Source organism: Diceros bicornis, chromosome 12 (assembly GCF_020826845.1).
Source record: "Diceros bicornis minor isolate mBicDic1 chromosome 12, mDicBic1.mat.cur, whole genome shotgun sequence".
NCBI classification, from domain to species: Eukaryota; Metazoa; Chordata; class Mammalia; order Perissodactyla; family Rhinocerotidae; genus Diceros; species Diceros bicornis.
The window spans coordinates 52,267,748-52,287,940 of record NC_080751.1 but is presented as its reverse complement, the minus strand read 5'-3'; the positions used below and the strand labels follow the sequence as shown (position 1 = coordinate 52,287,940).

General features: G+C 51.6%; 1 protein-coding gene across 1 annotated transcript in view; it reads right to left on the bottom strand.

Moving 5' to 3' along the window:
- GALNT14 (polypeptide N-acetylgalactosaminyltransferase 14) overlaps nucleotides 1-20,193 on the bottom strand; it is a 207,379-nt gene that overhangs the window by 29,480 nt on the left and 157,706 nt on the right. Inside the window, exons 4-9 of the mRNA XM_058551508.1 lie at nucleotides 13,099-13,166; nucleotides 10,930-10,995; nucleotides 10,649-10,770; nucleotides 4,097-4,184; nucleotides 3,247-3,331; nucleotides 573-676 (exon numbers count right to left, since the gene is read on the bottom strand). Coding sequence (XP_058407491.1) covers nucleotides 573-676; nucleotides 3,247-3,331; nucleotides 4,097-4,184; nucleotides 10,649-10,770; nucleotides 10,930-10,995; nucleotides 13,099-13,166 — 533 coding nt within the window. The remainder of the gene's footprint in view (nucleotides 1-572; nucleotides 677-3,246; nucleotides 3,332-4,096; nucleotides 4,185-10,648; nucleotides 10,771-10,929; nucleotides 10,996-13,098; nucleotides 13,167-20,193) is intronic.

Below are 20,193 nucleotides of genomic sequence, written 5' to 3'. Positions count from 1 at the left end.
TCTGGGCATCTGTTTGCACAGTTTTGGAACCTGTAACCCAGCCTCTCCACCCCCACCCCGTTCTCTGCACTAAAAGACAGGGCAAGACACTCCCAGGGTTTCTGTAGCAGTCGCCCTAGACCCTCCCCATTAACCTAGCACTGAGTGCTATGCGCATAAAGCAGCCAACAGATGTTCTCCAAGTGTTACGGTGTCTCTGTCAATCCTGCTCCTCAATCTCCTTATCGTCAGTCTCTTTCCACCTCCAAATTTCCAAGTTCAGTGCTCCTAGCTCAAGCCTACCTCTGGCCCTCAGACTTGGTGTTCCTCCTTGATCTTCCTGGCTTCTGCATCTCAATTGTCCCCTAACGGTCTGCCTGAGCACACTTCCCTGGTCCTCAGCATCTATGTGGTCCATGGAGAAATCCCTTGTCACCTCTGCCCTCCCAGCAAACACTCCTCTGGTGCCCCACCCAGCCTTCCCCCAGAAGAGTGACTTACTCCTCATCTCCCTGGCCTGCAACCCAGGCACATGTGGTCCAAGGACACAGAGATCCCCACCCCAGCCCCAGGACGCGGACACAGTAACTCACCGAAGTTCTCCCCGCCCCAGATGTCCATGTCCATATCATATTTCCCCAGGTAATCGAACCAGGATTTGTTCATCACAAAGAGCCCTCCAGCTATGATTGGAGTCCTGTGCATTGGGAAGGAAAAGAGGTTCAGTTATGGGAGGGGGACCACTCTCACGTTCTTCCGCCCTGGCAGTCCAGAGCTCAAGGCCATTTTCTTCCCATTTCTGCTCCTCTTCAGAAAGGCCAATACATTTTCCACTTTCCATTTACCTTGCAGAGAGGCTGATTCGCTCATCAGCACACCTCCTGTGGGGGGCCAGGACTCTCTCAGAACCCCGGCTGTCCTGAGGGCCTGGGGAGCCTCCACTGGCCTCTCCCACAGGCCCTGTCCAGCACGGCTCTCTTGAAAGCTCCACTCTTGGGAGTGGGGACAGTGGGCACTGAGCAGACAGAGAAGGGCTGAGGCAGCACCTGTTAACAGCACATCTATTTCTTGAAACTGGGCTCTCTCTCCCTTTTTTCCCCTCTTTCCCACTGTTATGGGTTTAGTTTTATCCCTCTAAAAAATATGTTGGGGTCTTATCCCCCAGTACCTCACAATGTGACCTTATTTGGAGAGAGGGTCTTTACAGAGGTAATCAAGTTAAAATGAGGTCATTAGGGTAGACCCCAATCCAATATGACTAGTGTTCTTATAAAAGGAGGACATTTAGCCACAGAGACAGACACGCATAGAAAGAAGACAATGCGAAGAGATACAGAGAGAAGATGGCCATTTGCAAGCCAAGGAGAGAGGTCCGGCACAGCCCTCAGAAGGAACCAACTCTGCCGACACCTTGATTTTGGACTCCCAGCCTCCAGAACTTGAAACAATACATTTCTGTTGTTTAAGCCACTCAGTCTGTGGTACTTTGTTACAGCAGTCCTAGCAAACCAATATACCCTCATCTTCATTTTCCTTTTTTGGGGTCCCACCCAACCTCCCTCACCTTCAACTGCTGAGAGAAGCCACTTGGAAAGAAAAGGGGTTACAGTGGAAGGCAGGCAACGGTACCAGAGTCCAACCAAATAACTCGGTAACTATAGGGAGGTGTGTCTCTAAGAATCAACAGCTGGCATAGGTGGACGACCCCTCAGGGCCCTGGCTCCTCATTCAGGGGTCCAGAAGGTGAAGGGAGTTTTCCCCTATGTCAAACAGTTAGTTGATGGGGAGCAGGTCAGAAGCCCAGGTCTCTTAATGCCACAACACCCTGCTGTTTCCTGAGAACTGGCCTATATCTTGGGAAACACTTGTTCTCTGATGAGCAGATATTCTTACAAGAAGAGAACCTGCCTTGAGAACTCCACCACTGGGACAGAGAAGGGAAAACCCAGAAGCAGCTGCACTACCACCGCCTTTGTCCTCAACTTGGTGTACCGCTTTGAGGTGTCTACACAGGTAGACGCTCTTCCCACACCATACCCACATCAGGCGCTGCCACCGGTGCGTAACCGAGGAGCTGATGTGCCCTGCATGATGCTCAGGATGATAAGAAGGTTCTACTCTCCCCTTAGAAATAAATGGCATTATTGAGAGTGCCATCTGGCTCCAGCCTCCCTCTTGGCATCATTCTAGATCATGAATACTGGAGGAGGGCGGAGGGGCCAGCAGGTAGATGAGACAGAGGTCCTGTGGTAGAGATGTCCTAATCCCCACACCTGTCTCTGGAGCATCACCATTCAGCTCTTCATAGCCCTTTGGTTCTCAATTTGACTTAAGTCATTTCAGTGAAAATGATCAAACATTTACTATGTGGCAGGCCCCAGAGATACAGAGATGCCCTTGAAGTGTCCTGGTCATCCCTAAGTTACTGGCCACAGAAATCCCAGTCCAGTGGTCCTCTCTGTACTTCTTCAAGCACTTCCTATCCTCCTGACACCCCACCTGAGGCAGATATGATTGAGCTTGGAGATTCCCAACAAGTCTGGGACATGTTTACCATCCAGTCTTAGGTAGGAGCATCAAGGACACACATTTTTGATGCTGAGACCACAGGCTCAACCACTGAGTGGACCGCGATGCTCCATTCTACGCTGAGCCCTCAGATAGGCCCCAAACCCCAGGAGCCATCTTTCCACCACGTGCTGTGAGCCACAATGGGGACTGGATGAGAGAATGCAGTCAGGACAAAGTCACCTACAGCACTGCAAAAGCAGCCCAGAGTTGATGCCACCATCATGTTCTTGCACAGAATAGAGCAGACTTGTTTGTGAACAAGTAGCAGTGGCCACGCCTTGATAGCAGCCTCCACTTACAGCAATGGCTGATTCGACCTTCCTGGGCTGAATCCTAACATCCAAGACCCGGGGGCTCTGCTCCTGGCCCTAAGGGACCATATTTTCCCTTGTCAGAGGACCATCTGAGACCCTCCAATGTTTAGCAGGAAGCATAAGTACATCATGGTATGTGTTGGGTGGACGACACTGGGAGATGCCCTGATCTCCACCAGGCTCCCATCCCCTTAGCAGAAGTCTCCATGAAGACAGAAACCTCCTAAAATAAGGGCAAAAGTAGAGCTGGCCTGGCAAATGATCCTCTTGACCTCTGCCCAGTCTTCTGAGCATCTAATGTGGGATGCCTGCCTATACCATGTGACAGTGGGAAGGACCAAGTGGTGACGAATGTGCCCACCCCATCCTTGCTCTTAGTTACCTAATGGGCTCAGCAGGGTCCAGGCGCCGAGCCTTCTGCTCTGGGGAGAGCTGCTCCCATTGAAAGTGGAGGCTCCAGTCAAACCCTGGAACACAGTAGCACTCGGTTGACTTGGTCTCTCAGATGTACCTGCAGAGCTTGCTCATCCTGTCCCTTAGCTAGAAGTTCATGAATGCACCTGGTTTCCCAGGGAAGCTGGTCCAGGGATAAGGGGCCTCACTAGGCTGATGGGCAACAGGCCTGCAGACTTCCCCTTTCACAGCTTCCTTCTCTTTCCCTATCTCCTACTGCCTCTCTGGGCCTTCTCTCCTGGGTGAGTTAGAGAATATAGGGCACAGGATAAGGAGTGAGATCAGACACAGCCCAAGGGTAGGGCCCAACGGGGGGCATTATAAACAGTTACGGGATCTGTCCCTTGGCCAGGAGCCACGGGAAGGTGAAGGCAGGTGGTTTGTAAGGGGCTGAATCGCCTCAGATTGGTCTTGGGGTGAGGACAGCACCAGGCCTGGGCAGAGAGCTGTGGTGTGCCTCGAGGAGAGGGTGGTGCCCAATGCTGAGGGGCCAGGATAATTCAGGCCCCAAAGAGCCAGGTGTCCTTGCTTCCCTCACATTCAGGTCCTGGAGTGAGCTCTGTGTTGGAGCCAGAGCTGTGGGGGCTGGGAAGGTCCTGCCCACTCTCTGGGCCCTTCCATTCACAGTCTCAGGGATAAGGGCCACACTGGAGCTACTGACATTACAGGATGCATTCCAGACAAACCACTAAGAGACTTTTCCTCACTTTCTGCCTTGAAAGCAATGACAAGGAGAAAAAGCAAGTCCTTACTGGGGAGGAGGAGTTAGCCCCACTCACCCCCTCTGAGCTCTGTGGCCGACTCAATGTAGTTGAAGGAGTCCAGGTTGATGATGTCGATCACAGGGCACACCACGCGCGTGTAATCCTGTAAAACAGCAGACCCCGTGCTCAGTGTGCGGTGTCCAGGAGCCAGGCCGGGAATCAGGGGGCTTGGCTGGGCCTTGCCCTCCTAGTGCCCTCCTAGTGCCTTGGCTAAGCATGTTCATCTCTGGATCTCAATTTTCTCATCTATAAAATGGGGCACTGGATGCTGTGACCTCTCTAGTTCCGATGCCTAAAATGCTAGGAGCCTTTCTCTGACCCCTGGGGGCCTTGTCAGCCTCAGCGGCATCTAAGCATGGTGGAAGCACGGCGGAGGCTGGCTGAGAGCGCTGTACCTGGAAAGGTGAAATCAAGAAGAAGGGGGCTCTAGATGTCCTTCACCATCAGTGGGCTCTCAGGACAGTCAGTGGGAAGGTGACCTCAAGCCTGCAGTCTCAAGGAGCAAAGCCACATCCCCACAGTAGAGACCTCTTGGAATTTCCAAATACTTTCATTCTACGCCTGTGGTTCATAGACAAGTTGATGAAGAGCGTCTCCGGAGATTCCTCACTTCAGGGGTCACCTGTGATATTCACAAATCGGTGCCTCCAGCCCTGTCCTCCCTCCTCCCTGCCAGACTCAGATCCAGGATGCGATTGGCCACCTCCATGTGGATTTCACCCAGCCTTTCAGTGGTGGCTTCATCATCTTCTCCCTAAATGTGCTCCTTTCCCTGAGTCCCCTATTTCTGTTAGCAGAACCATCGCATATCCCCTTTCATCCCCAGCACTAAATTAAGAAGCTTCACCTCTGCCCATCATCCAGATCAATCCTACCGGTTCAACTCTGAAACTGCTCTTCTGAATGAATCCTGCCCTCCTTTCCCCCTCACACCTGGAGTACTGCAACAGACCCCTAGCCCCTCTCACCTCACCTTACCTTTTCCCTTTCCTTCTACAGGTGGCTGACAAAGTTGTCTTTCTGAGGCACAAATCTTACTCTGCAGCCCAACAGCTAAAAACTTGAATTGCCTGGAAGATAAGTTTCAAACTCCTTAGCCTGGCATCCAAGACCATCAAAAACAGGCCTGGATCTCACCTTCCAGCCTCATCGCTGGCTATTTCCTCCAGGTCACCCTGTCTATAGGCATCAAAGTCCAGGGAACATTTTCAAAATCTGAAAGACAAATTCACCAGTTCTTGGGGGCCATCAAGGCATTGCATATATTTTTTAAATGTTCCCTAAATCCAGGTGAACACCCCTGTACCTGGCATGCAGGAGGGGAAACTGCACCCCTGTGGGCAGTATAAATGGGCTGGGAACATGGAGACTGGATACCTAATTCAAGCAGCCTGGGAGAGCCAGCAGGTCTAGGCGAACCAGGCAGGACCACTTTCCCAACCCTCTGCACCTACCACCCCTGGACGGTACAGGCAGGAACCCCCATCTCCCCTTACAGCCATTTAATTTCCTGGTTCAGTCTCTCTCCCAAATGAGGTTGTCTTCTTATTTTAAGTTCAGATTCACAGAGTGCCTGCTTTTACGTTCACAGACTTAATTTGGTCCTCAGCCTCCATGGGTGACTCATCCTGACAGTGACAAGGTGCCTCGGAAGCCAACTGGACCACGTGGAGAGAAATGCTCATTTTCAATGCATTGCTTCTACCTCTGGGATGTGCACAGATGCTTCCTTCACGGTCAACACAGCCCGTGCCCAGCTGCCACAGTTCACTGGGGCTCCTCTTGCGCCACTGTCACCATGTGTCTGTGTGTGTATTCACACTGCACGCACACACACAGTCATCCACACCAATACCTACCTATGGACACACCTCCAAAGACATTCTTCTGACTTGACTTCTGAAATGTTCTCAGAAGTCCAGAGACTGACCTTCTTCTGTGGGTCTGACAAAGTCCTCATTTTGCCTTTGCCTGCTGAGTTTTTGGGCCTCTGCTGCTTGACTAAGTCCTTATGTAGACCTTCGTGCAGTAAAGGATTAACTTTGCCCAAGGATATATTTGGTCCTTGCCCAGCTTCTGGGAGGTAACTTCTAAACCCTTGGAATGTGCTGTCTTTAGGAGAGTCTCTGTTAACCTGGGGCCCCTGGGCTACACCAGAGAGTCTGTGCTAACAATGTGGTTTACGGTGAGGGCCTTGGGCCATGTGCTTCCAACTCAACTTAACCTCTGGAAGGGCATGGAGACCATGGGGAACAGGCTCTGGTGCACCCTCCCTATAAGTTCTGAGGGTTTCTGTCCTATTATTCCTGTCACAGCTTGGTTGTGGCGTCTGCTTGGAGTCATGGAGACCAGGCAGGTAGTGAGCGATGTTTGGGGCTAAGTACCATGTGGAGCCATGACCTTGAAAAGGGACTGCAGGAGACTTTATAAATGACCCTTGAAGCCAGGACACAGACCTCTCTGAGTGACCCTGGGGGGTCAGTATCAGCTCCACTTTCATATCCCTCAGCCCCAGTCCAGAGCCTGGTGGGCAGCAGGTGTTCAATGGGCGTTGGCAAAGAGAGGGCATCTACTAACTCCCTCTGGGGACACGGTGTCAATGGCTGGCAGCAAAGCAGGTGGGTGAATTACAGCTGAGAAAGATGGCCTCTCCTCCTGTATCCTCAGGGATACAGGGACTTGCCATAAAGATACCCAGACCCGTCACAGGTCCCCACCTGTGTGCCCCAGGAGGATGTATCTTTCAGGGTAGGTCCACAGGGAGGCTCCAGCAGGCAGCTAGTGGAATCCCTGGTAGATCCAGGACTACAGCCCCTCTTCTCCTCTCCCCCACACAAATCCAAGCCCAAGCACCGCCCCTCCAGTGGGAGCCAAAGGCTGTCAATCACCCCTGCAGTCATACCTCTCCTTTCTCTACCCATCCATGGAATTAAAACCACATTGTGAATGGGCAATCAGAAAACTCCTAGAGACTCCCTCATTTCCTCAACCAGCATTCCTGAGCACCTACTCTGGTTTAGGAATTATGGGGGTACAAAGATGAATAAGACCTCACAGTCTAGGGAAGGAGGTAGACAGGCAGTAGAGGATGACACTGGGGTCTCTAAGCTAGCCTGGAGGGAGGCGTGGGGAAGAAGGAGGGGGTCCTTCAGGAGGAGATGTTGTGACAGGGGACCTGGGTTCAGTTCTGGTTCTGCCATCCAGAACACATGTGACCTTAAGCAAATCAGCACACACTGAGCAATTCTGTTTCTTCACCTGTAAAGTGAAGACAAATTATTATTTGCAAAACTGTTCTGCCTTCCTAACAAGGCTTTTGGAAGAAATAAAGCATGTGAGAGGGCTTCAAAGCATATGTAAGCCATGATTTCCATCAGTTTACCAAATGCTATAGCGATTGAAATTTCTTAAAATCTTTTTGCCTACTGAAGAAATATGTAGATAAGGAGGGGAAAAAGAGAAGCCCCTGTTAAAAGAATAAAAACCATCCTGGTTCTTGTTTCAAGTAGCATTACGTAATTGAAGAGAAGGGAAATGGAGATTTTCCATGTGGAAAACACCAGCTGAGGATAGCTTCTGATGGCTCAAGCCCAGCCTCTTTCTTATCTCTTTCTATTTTTGAAAATCCCAAACTCCAATTAGAGCTTAAGATTTCCACTTCCACTCACGATTAAATCACGTTTTACTCTGAGAGAAGACATACATAGACACGAGGTAACACAGGCTGACACACTGCCCATACTCCCTGTACCGAAGGGGTGTCTCAGAGGAACCATTCTGTCATAAGGGTCAGGGTCTGGTGAAAACCTCTGTAGCCCACAGAGGCTGCTGCAGGTTCATGAGAGGCAGAGCAGGACCACAGTCTGGGGTTTGTCTGACTAATCCTCTGCTATGAAAGCTTTAAGTCAGACAGTGGTGGGGACTAGGAGCTCAGCCTGGGAGGCTGAGCTCTATCTTGGGGCTGAATGACTCCCCTAGGAGGAGCGCTGGGCCGCACTCACACGCAGGGAGGAGAAGGAGATGAAGGCTTCCTGGACCTGCCCACGAGGCTGGCCAGAGATGCACAAACAGAGCATCTTTCACAGGGCTTCTGAGATGGCCTCAGAGCTGTGGGGATGGGAATGGCCTCATAGGTTCGTTAAAGTTGTCGGGGGGAAGCAAGACCCCCCTAACACATCCTTCAGGGACACATCAGCCTGGGGGGGCCTATAGGTCAAACACTGAATTACCGCATGACCCAGCAATTCCACTCCTTGGTATATACCCCAAAGAATTGAAAGCAGGTACTCAAAAGAAAATTTGTACACCAATAGTAAACTAGTGGAAACAACGCAACTGACCACCAGCAGATAAATCGATATACAAAATGTGGCATAGACTGTGACGTTGCGATATAATAAGAAATATGTATGTGGCCTTTGTTCCTGGTTCATGGCACACAGCTTCTAAAACCCTTGTAATTTCCTGAGTGATTGGGGTGCGGGGAGCTTCTTTAGTGGTTCGTAATAAGCCTCTTTCACCACACTTGAGTTTATGCTAATGAGGTGACTGTTCCGGGATGAGGCTGGTTACTGGAGGAAACACCCCTGTGATTAGAGGGTTGGAACTTTCAGCTCCAACCCCAACCCCCTCACTCCCTCTCCCCATTCTCCCTTCACCCCCAGGCAGGGGAGAGGGACTGGAGATTGAGTTCAATCACCAGTGGCCAATGATTTAATCAGTCATGCCCACGCTAAGAGATGAAGTCATCATAAAAACACTAAACCATGGGGTTTGGGGAGCCTCCAGGTTGGTGAACTAAGCAGGGTATGGATTCATTTTACAGGGCTCATTCCAGCTCTCTCTCGAAACTCTGCCCCCAAACAGATGCTCAATAAATGTCTGTCAGGAAGTGAGTCTGCCTTCCTCCTACTCTAACCTTATCACCTCTGCATGTATCTGCTTTCTTATTATTATCATTTCAGAACACTGAGGACCATACTCTATGACCACAAGGAGGTGATTGGTGTCCTCACTGGGTTTTAACTACACCCAGAAAAGGAAATTGTGGGGCCAATGGGGCAATTCTTGCTAGAAATGATCCTAGCTGGCCACGAAGTCAGGAAAGGCTTCCTGGAGGAGGGGAGATGTGGGCGAGGTTCTGATTGTGCAGAGGAGGGGAAAGAAGGGCCGGGTCAGAGATGGAGCAGTGAGAATGTTGGCATGTTCAGTGAGAAGGAACAGCCCAGTTTAGACTGGGGAGGCGGCCTGCTGTGGCCACAGTCCCTCTCCCCTTTCTGGGGGTGGGGAGCACATAGGGAAGGGAGGATTTGGAAGGGCCTCAGGGCCAGACAAAGCCCCTCAACTGAATGGTCTGTTTATAACCTACTATTTTTCAATCCAGACCTCTTCACCTGGATTATGTCAAAAAGCGAGGAAGAGGGGATTTTCCTAAACAGCACTAAGTATAGAAGCCCTCCAGATCTCAGGGAAAGTGGTCAAGGGATGGGTTTTAACATCTAGGCCCACGTGTGAGAACGTTGTCAACCCACTGAAGTTCCCTCATTGGAATGAACAAAGTTGGTAAGGATTTCCCAGTCCTCTGAGTCGTTCACACATCTCAATTCTTTCATCCTTTTAACACCAGCATTTTGCAGGTAGGAGTGGAGTAGCTACCTCAAAGAGAAGGGGAAGGAAATAACCATAGCACAGGGAAGATGCTGTTGAGGCAACATCGAGGTTCTGGTGCTGGTGGTACCAGCTAGGGAATATCAGCCCAAGTAACATAATCTCCTCAAGATGGTGTCCTCATCTGTGAAATGCGTATGTGAAAAGTACCTGACCTCGTACTTCACTAGCAGCTCTAAGAGTCAGTAACTCAGGGAGAAGATGAACTGCATGAACGCTCATCACCGACACTGCATCTACAGCACACAGCACCTCCTGTAGGTTAGGAGAGGGTGGATGGACTTCTGGGAGCACAAAATAATGATAAGAAAAATTTTAAATTTTTTTCACTTTCAAGAGGTGTAACTGAGACATGGAGAGAAGAAGCAGGTAGAATTCTAGAGTAATTTAAGGGCAGACAGAGGTAAGGAATTCAGGTCTCTTAGCATCCAGCCTGCCTTCCTTGGCCTTTGGGTGAGGGTGACCTGTGGGTGGAGGTAAGACAGAGGCCACAGGAATTGGGTGACGAGGCATGGTTAATTCCACTCCCTCCTTTTCATGAAGACACTCATCAGGGCTCCCTTTCTGGAACCTTCCAATGTCTGGAAGAAATAGTTCTGGGCAGTTCTCTTGCCAGGAAGCTGCATGTGTCATGTCCTAGCTGCCAGCAGCACCCCTGGAGGCCTGCTGTGGGTGACAGCGTGGTACAACCAACAGGTCTGGGCTTCGCTCCACCACTGCCTGCTGGGTGCCCTGGGCAGGCTGCTCTACCTCAGTCTCTTCATCTATAAAATGGGGACAGCAATCTGTCCTGCCCACCTCCCAGAGGGACTGGGGGGCATAAGTGAGGTAATGAGCATGGGAGTGCTAGAGAAACTGGGGGGCAAGGAAGCCAGCCCTGGTCCAGTCGGCCTCACTTACCTCTTTGACCCTGTGCAGCAGGGGCTGGAGCCAGTCCCTGTTCACTTCACAGTGGCTGTCGAGGAAAGTCAGAGTGGTGCCCTTGGCAACATCCGCGCCCCGGATCCGGGACCGGACCAGACCTGCAGTGGGGACAAATGGCCCAGTGGGTGCCCGTCACTCCATCATCCACTAAGCCCACGGAGGAGCCACTCAGCATTCCCCCCACACACGCAAACATACACACACCCCACCAATCCCACACTCACACCCCCAGGTCCCACCCAGCTGCACAGACCCACCTTGCCGCTCATTATTGCGTAAGCACTTCACCTTGGGCAACTTGAGGAGCTGATTGCAGTCGTCAGCTGCAAAGACAAAAGGTTACAGGGAATGAGCACCAGGGGGTGGGGATGAACCTGAAGAGTAGGTAAGGCAGCCCTGCCTCCCGTCCCCACCCCCAACTGCAGAGCCCTGTCCAGACTCCAGGGTGTTTATGGGCTTTGGAAGAGGCTGGCTAACCACTGCCATCAATATACAATATACAATCTGTACAAAGTGGCCTCAAGGGGGCCTCTTTGGAGCAGGTGAGTCACACAGTGGAACCTGCATCCTTGCTGGAACACTTCCAGATGGGAAATCTTGGCATGGTCACTGGGGACATCTCTTCTTTCTACAGATCTTTCAAAGCATGAGATAAGAGTCCTGCTCACTTTGGTGGGGTCTGGTAAAAAGCTGCCGCTGAGATGAATTTTGGAGTTTCCTTTCAGATTGTGGACTCATAACACAGGAGACCCTATTTCTTAAGGGATCAGTCCAGTGCGTCTTCCATCACACACAGCTGGTTCAACTCTCCACCATGCAGGGAAATGTGCCAGGACGGGCAGGAGACCCTGTCTTAGGCATTCGCCCTGGGTTCTCCTCTAGCTTGCCTGTCCACCTCATCACTTCTTTGCCTCACCAGTTCTTGGCTCTGAACTGCATATCGTGACCCCACCATGGTGGTTTTGCTCCATTGGTTTACCAACCTTAGCCTCTCTGCTGGGCTCCGGACTCTACAGAGTGACTGCACAGACTCAGAGAGGCTTCCTCGGAGCCAGGCACAGTTTCAAGCACTTCATGTTCACACATTTAAATCCTTATATAAACCATATATATAATTATCTCCATTTTCTAGTCAAGGAAACTGAGTCACATCAAGGTTAATAATTTGCCCTAGGCACATAGCTAGTAAGTAAGTGACAGGTCTAGGATTTGAAGCCAGGCGGTTTGGTTCCTGAGTTCGTGCTCTAACCACTGGGTTATTCTGCTTCTAAGTGAATCCAGCAGCATTCCCTCCCCCAGTCTCAGTGCCAGGCTATCTCCTGGCAGGATAAGGATCTCCCCACCTCTAACCCCTTCCTCACTAGGGAAGGGAGATCAGATCACCGAGTTTCAGAACTCAATCTGATCCTATTACTCAGGACCTGGTGCTCAACCCACTAAGGCATTACTCCCAAGGTTCCAAGGCTATGTCATGGGTGAGGATTTCCAGCCTTCCTACAGCAGACCCCAGCATGGTAGTGGCTTCTACGCCCAGCTTCCAGCATCAGCACTGGTGGGGACAGACTCTACTCTCCCGGGACTTGGAGCTGTCCCCAGCAGCCATTGCCTGCTTCCCCTGGTTGTCACCAGGAAGAGGTGGTTCTGCCTGGATGTGGGTTGACTGCCTGGAACTGCACCCAGGCTGCTGGGATGATGGGTCTCAGAGGAGGTGAGTCTAACAGTGCTTCTATGATTATAATACCTGTCAAAACTGAACACGCAGACGTCTGAAAACACCTGCATGCTTTTCTTGGGGAAAGTGGATTTGGAGGGTGAATTTGGGTGGGACCCAGGTTCTTTGATAGGACGACTAGGAAATGGTGATGACCAGTGGGTTGGAAGGTTAGAAGGCAGCTGCTCACTGTGTCACGGCCAGGTGACGGGATGTCCCACAAGGGGTCCCAAAGACAGAGCCCACTTACTTCCCAGGGTAATGAAAGGGAGAGGGTATGTTAGCCTCAGCTCAGGCTAGCAGATCATCGCAGCAGACGAGTCAGGAACCTCTAGTGATGGGCACTGCTTCTGGCCTCCGGGTCCCGGTGTCAATCCTTTGAAGGTTCAGTTCCCTTCCCAGGTCCAGGAATGTAGGTTGGGGGCAGTGACACACATGTATGTGCACACCCATGCCTGCACACATGCACACACACCGACCCAATCAAGGATCTACTAAATCTACCTGCTTAGGTCCTCAAAGACTCACAGCAAAGGACCCAAGAAATTGTTTTTTAAAGGTAAGGTTTATCTCCTTCTTGAGCCCAGCATGGACATTCAAAGTCTTCCACACCTATGACAAATGCAGGCTTTCCTCCATCCCCAGAGAACCAGGGGGCTCGCCTCTCCCTGTTACACAGGGGCTGGGAACAGAGCGAGGGAGCGATGCTACTTACGGTCATTGCTGAAGTCATCCACTAATATGATTTCCTGGATCAGATTCATAGGGGTGCGGTTTAAGACACTGTGAGATGGAAAGAGGAAAGATCATTATGCTTCTAGAGGCAAAATACATGTATTAACCCGAGTTGTAAATAGATACCATTGCCTCTGAGGAATGAAAACGCAGAGCAACCAAAGTCACGTTGCTCACCTGTGATCCACTCAGATACAGTGCTGCCTCCTCCTAGTGAAGGCCTCCACCACCCACCTAGCTTCGAGACAGAAATCCAGGGGTCATCCTCAACGACCTTCCCCTCCCTGAGGTTCCACAGCCAATCAGTGACCAAGACTTGCTGGTTATACCTGGAAATGTCACTCCAGTCTCTTTCACCTCTCACATCTCTGTCCTGGTTCAATCTCTTTTGTTTAGTTTGTTGCAGGAGCCTCGACCTGCACCATCCTCCTGTGGCCTCCGGAGTGAGCTATCTGAAGAACAGATCTGATCTCTGAATGTGTGACTTTCCACACTAATGCAACTAAATACATTGACCAAATCCCGGCAGTGGCTCCTCCTGTCTGCATCCCAAACCCTGAGCCTGCCCTTCAAGGCCTTCATCACCGGGAGCCAGCCCCCATGTCCGGCCTCCTCATGCCCAGTGCATTATCTGGAGACATCCTGCTCATTCACAACGAGAGCCCATTCTACTGCTGCTGCCACGGCTTGAAACGCCCTCCTCCGCTACAAGGACCAGTTCAAATGTCACTTCCTCTCTAACAGCCGTCCAATCTACTTAGTGAGAATTACTTGCTTCCTCCTCTGGGATCCCTCAAGTTTGCATCAAGCTTCCTGCGGCTTTCATCATTGCCTGACCCTGAGGGTGGTTTTGCTGGCCCTCTCGATGGTCACATCTCCAGGGCGGGGGCCTTGGCAAGTTCCTCTCTGCATTGCCAGAGTCCAGCACAGCACCTTGACCCATCACCATTCCCTCCAGGGATATTTAGTGCACACCCACCATGTGCTACACTGGGTATGTGATGAGGAACAAAGGAGATGTGAGCTCTGCCATCCAGAAGCGTGCAGTGTTGGAGCTCCTTACTACAAGCTGTGCAATCTTGGGCAAGTTACTTCACTGTTCTGTGCAGTAAAGTATTCCCATCTGTAAAATGGGGATAATAATAGTAGTACCCACTTCACAGGGCTGTTGGGAGAACTAAAGGAGAAAGTGTATCCAAAGCATTTAGCACTATGTTTGGAATGAAGTAGCAATTATTACTATTTTGTGCGTCAGTAATGATTTTTGAGTTGACATCATTTACCCTTTTGTTCTGTGGATCTGTACCTGTGGGGCAAGGCTGGGTTTCTGTGTTCACTCTGGGTATCAGGCCTGACTGTGATGGCTGGATCCTGCTTCTCCTGAAGGCCCCAAACCACATGGGTTCTCAGAAACAATCCTGGGCCACACCAATCACTACGGGACACTGACAGCCCTGCGAGTGTTGGCGAGGGGTTCAGATGGGTGCTGGCGGAGGCGCTGTGTGTGTCCCCTGCTCAGAAGGACCATTCTGAGCCCTGTTTCTGGTGAGCAGCCTTTCCCAGCAAGATGCAGAGACTCTCCAGGAGGAGAATTCTGCCTGGAGCTACCTTTATTTATGAAGCCTTAATTCTCACCATGGCAACTAGTGTAACGTGGAGGGAGGGACCTCCACCTGGAACCCTGAGCTGCTGTTGGGAGGTGGGGGCAGGGAGGGGCAGGAGGTAGTGGGAGGAGACCCTCACCATGATGTCCCAAAGAAAACAGGCAAACCCAACAACCAACCCTCTAATCAGAGAGGGAGGGCAGAGAGAGGCAGGGGGAGAGGGAAAACCCGCTTGAAGAATACCCTCTAATGAGGTTTGATGAGGGCTGCCGCTTCTGCATGCAATTCCCCCAAATCCCGGCCGGCTCTTTGAAATTCACAAGTTCTCGTCTACGAACATCAAAAGGTAAATCGTGTGCAGCTCTGCGCTGGTTGAACTGAGAGATGATTAGCGAATAAAAAATGTCCAGGGTTTAAAAAAGAAAAAAAAGGAAATTGTCAGCAGTAAGTGCTAATTAGACCATTTCCTGGTAACACCTGGCTTGTTTTTGCTCCTCTAATCAGAGCAATTGGAGTGATGGCGGGGGCTCCGTAAAAGTGGTTAGGAGCTAGGGCGGGGGGTGTCTGAGATGGGCAGGTGCTCTGGGCTCCCGGGGTGGTGGGAGAAGGAGCCAAGGTGAAGTCCAGTCCAGAGGGCCTGGCCTAGCCCAGATGGTCCCCTAGGCCTTGCCTGCTGCCCGCCCCACCATTCCGACCCCCCAGAGCCTGATTGCTTGGGTCTCCCTAGTTTGCCCTCACCAGCTCTTCTGCCAGGACACCTCACCAGCCCCTCCACGGCAAAGCCAACCCTCTGCTTCCCCCAGGGTCCAGCTCAGCATGTGCTTGTTCTCTGCTTCACCTGGACTGCGGCTGTCCTCTGCCCCTTCCTCACACCGCCTCAGCCATCTCACTGGCATATCGGGGTCACACTCTGCCTGGGAATTATTCCAGAACCGAGTCTCCTACACACAGCTCACCTCTCTGCCAGAGGGTGGCTGGGCAGGCAGCGTCTACACCTTCTGCTTTCTGCCTGCTGCGCCCTAACTGGGGGGGCCACGCGGAGCATCCTGGGAGGTGGTGGGCATGGCAGCGTGGGCAGTGTGGGAGGCCAGGCGGCCTCCACCATCCACTAGTCGTGCGATCCCGAGCCAGGCGCCGGGCTGCTCCCAGCCTTCGTTTCCATCTGTAATTACATTTTCCTTGTAAAGGCAGGCGATATTAATACTTGACCTACTTCACAGGCTTTTGTGCGTATGAAATGAGGAAATGTATTTGAAATTGCTTTGTGAACTCCGCAGTGCTGCACGCAGACAGGGTCTATCAAACACTCCATAAATACCAGTTGAATGAAGACCTGAGGCCGTTTGATGAGCTGACTCGTTCTGGAGTCAGACTGACTTGGGTTCCAGTACTGGATCTCTCTGTGTATCCTCATTCACTAGCTGGGGAGACTCAGTTAAGTACTGAGCCTTCAGCACCACCACTTCCTGAGCTGCATGAGAGGAGCTTAGCAGCGCTCCTGCCTCAGTGGCTGCTCTCTGAATCTGGGTATTGATAATAATGATATTGTGATCCCGGAGCCAGCAGCCTCAAAGTCACCTGAGGACTTGTTAGAAATGCAAATTCTTAGGCCCCAGACTTACTGAGTCAGACTATCTGGGGATGGGGCCCAAGAAACTGTGTTTTAACAAGCCCTCTAGGAAATTCTGCTGCCTGCTCAAGTTTGAGACTACATTAGGACACTGCTGCCTACCCGGCTGGAGGTGCATCATGACACCTGTTGTCACCTGCACAGGCTCACTCTGGGTCAGGCACTGTTTCAAGGCCTTTACCTACCTAATGTCATTCACTCTTCTCCACAATCATGCGAGGAAGTTATTACCTATAGTCCTTGTTTTGCAGAAAAGGAAACTGAAACAGAGAAGTGAAGGAGCTTGCTCAGGGGCACACAGCTGATAAGGGCAGAGCATGCAAATCTGGCCGTGGAGTCCAATTTCTTAACCACCTTAACCTGAGAAATTGCTCCTCTAAATATAGGACTTTACAAAAAAGTGACAGCAAGGAGTCTCAGGATATAAAGCGATCAATCGTGTATGCTCCAGAGCCCCCATGGAAGGCATAGGGCTGCAGGATGCCCTAAGAGGAAGGGGACAGCCCTGGTCTCACATATACACAGGGACCCACTGCAACACCAATCAAGGTAAACCACTCTTGAGGGCTTGTTTTCTCTCTCCGTAGGTGAGAAAAGTCCCCTAACTCATCAAGGCTGTGATTCGTTCTCCTGCCTCCATCATCCACCATCATGCCTCTGCCGGGCTCTGAGTGGCCTCCATGTGCCTTCCACCCCCAGCCCCCAGCTAACTCAGGTCCTCAGGGGCAGGGCTGGGCAGAGGGGCAAAGGCCTGGCCAAGCACTGGGTGGGAGGGCAGAGAGGATCAGTCCTCCTCAGTTCCGAGAGCCTGGCGGCAAAGCCATCAGAATTCCAGAACATTAAAGATGAAAGCTACCTTAGAGAAGATCCTTCCATCGGTGACAAAAGCGAGATAGGAAGTGCTCTTCATTCAGTCCCCTCTCAGTGGCTATCTATTTGTGCCACAGTGTAGGGAGTGGAAGGGAGGTACAGAATCCCAAGACAAATATGATACCTGGCCATGGAAGTTTCTGGAGGTAATCTTCCTTGCCTCCACCCTTAAAATTCTCTTCTACCCAGCCTGTTGATGTAAATGCCTGTCTGTTCACACATGAACAGGATGGGGCCCCACTCTGCTGTTTTCCTGCATCACACTTGGGTCTGAGCCAGCGGCCTGGCTTACATCAGAAGTTCCTGAGAGGCAGGAAACAGCTCCAGAGGCTTTCTTGGCAAAGCACCCAGCGGAGTTTGGTGTGTAGTCTGGCACTTCATGGGTGTCTTCTGAAAAGTATAGTGTTGAGGGCCCTAAGCCCCCTCCCAGCATGCAGGGTGCCAGGGCCTCAGGGGCAGCCCTCCATTAGGCCAGTGGACAGAGGTGCTGAGGCTGTATGCCTAGCTGCTCCCCACTCCCACCCAGGAAGTCAGAAACCCCAGTCCTGGCTCCCGTGCTTCCCGGCCCGGTGGCTCTGGGCCTCCATTTACCACGAGCATCCCAGCTTCACAGGCCCCAGATGGGGCTCCAACTGCAGGGAGAGATGGAATGTGCTCTGTAGAGCGTAAAGCTCAGCATACGTTTAACATATTAACATCATTATTGTAAAGTATCATGATCGCTATCATAAAGAGCTGGAGGAACAGCAGGAAGAGAAGGAAAAATACATCTTAGAACTGAAAGGGATGAGGCTGAGGGCAGCACCTGGAGTGCCCCCGAGAACATAAACACAGCGACAGGGAAGCATGGGTGGTCTGGGGTCCCCATGTGATATTATAATGCCCCCAAATGTCTCAGGGTAATGTCTTATTGTGGAAAATGTGACAGAACTTGAAACATGAAAGATATTTTTATCACCATCTTTACAGATGTGGTTAATGACCTGCCCAAGGTCACAAAGCTAGGAAGTGGCAGGGTCGGGACTTGATCCCACGTCTTCAGACCCCAAGTGTGGTGCCCTTTTAAGTAGCCCTTCGCCTCTTTCCCTTTGAGAGCTCACTAGCTGTGCAGATATAGGGATGGCTAACATTGATCCAGCGCTTTCTCTATGCCGGCACAGTTCTCAGCCCTCTACCTGAGTTAACCAAAGCAACTATGCGGTAGGTACGATTATTATCCCCATTTCCTTGATTAGGAACCTGAGCCATAGGGAGGTTAGGTGAGAGATGAGTAAGATAGAGTTCTTGCCCTAAAGGAGTTCATTGAGGATTACATCTGGGAAAATGCATTAAGTGCTAGAGTAAAGATGTACAGAGGAGGAGCCCTAATGGGGTGTGAGTGTGTGTTGAGGGGCATGGAGGTGCATGGCATCAGAAGACTCCTCGAAGGAGGAGGAGAGGCCAGCCCGAAAGGCAAGGAGACTGTCTCAGATGCTATAGTGTCCTCATGGAAACATCTGGCAGATATGCCCAGATACAACCTTGTATGGTGGGGCTGTGGTCTGGCACTTCGGAATCAGCCACCTCTGGTCCACATGTGCCTGCTCTGCCTGCAAGGCCCCGACACTCCGTTCTCCCTTCACCAGAAGAGACCCAGGTAAATCGGACCAGCCCTTATCCCTGTTCTCCCACACATACCCGCATAGGTGTACAAATCAGAATGGCACTTTATTAGTCTACCATGAGACTCACAGTGACACCTGGCAGTGACTCAGGACGTTTTCTTGTCAAGAGCTGAAGGCTTTTTGGGAAATCAAGTTCGAATCAGGTGGCTTTTGGGGTGAATGCAGAAACCAGGACAGACAGGGCAAGCAGCTGGCAGAAGAAACCAGCCAGCCAGTCACCAAGGACGTCTGGGCAGCAGACAGAGCTGCCCCATGGATAGGTGAAACACCAGGCTGAAGGCTGCGTGTTTGGGACGATCCCTGCAATGTTTCTAAAGGATGCACTGACCTTGCACAGTGGACGTTCATCATGAGTGACAGGTGGTACCAAAGACTTGGTGCCCGCTGTTAGGGCCAGCCTATTGCTGACTCTCTCCCATCATCTGGAACTTCCCCGCCTGCCCATAGCCATGCTAGTGTGAGAAGGAGAGAGGGAAGGTGTGCTTATTGATGGAAGTGACAAGGGATCTTGTGTGCTTGGTTGTACTCTCTTTGGCCTACATTTAATCTTACCTCCTTCTCTGTGGGATCAGGCGACCATCTGATCGGGATGGGCCAGCAGATAGGGGACGGGCTCTAATGGGCCATGTGTCCCAGGGCCACAGAGGTACCTTGGGTACTTTACTCCAGGGCCAGCCCCTCGCTCTGCTGGAGGTGTGGCTGGGCGCATCCCTGGTCCAACCCCTCCTCCAGGGATGCTGAATGCCACCACTGGGACTAGCTTTGCCCTATTCATGCTGCTGAGAAGAACTCTGAGCTGAGAGTGCAAGGGTTGGAACCCTGCTCACCACTGTTAGCTGAGCGACAGTAGGCCTTACTTTAGTACCTCTGAGTCTAGATTCTTCTGTTGTAAAGTGGGCATAGCAGTGGCTTCTCAGCTGAGAGCATGAGCCAAGGCTTGTCTGCACATGAGAGGACTTAGTGACTGGTGGCTGCCATCACCACCATCCAAGATGCCAATGCTGCCGGAGACCTGAGTGAGGAAGGGTGGGCCAGAGGGTGGTGGGGCGAGGGTGGGCACCAGGAGAAGGGCTCCAGAGGAGAGAAAGGAGCTGGGCATAGGGAAGGGGAGCTGAAATAACCAAGGTCTTCTGAGAACTGGGGTGAGGAATTTCCGGCCGTCTCTGGGGCCCGTCTGTGTTCTGAGGGGAGTTCTGCTGGGGGCTGGCGCTGGGACTTTAGCATGTTTAAAATCCATGCAGGCCACAGGTCATAGGTAGCAAGGACGTACCTATTACAGCGAGAGCAGCCCAGACTGGGAGCTGAGG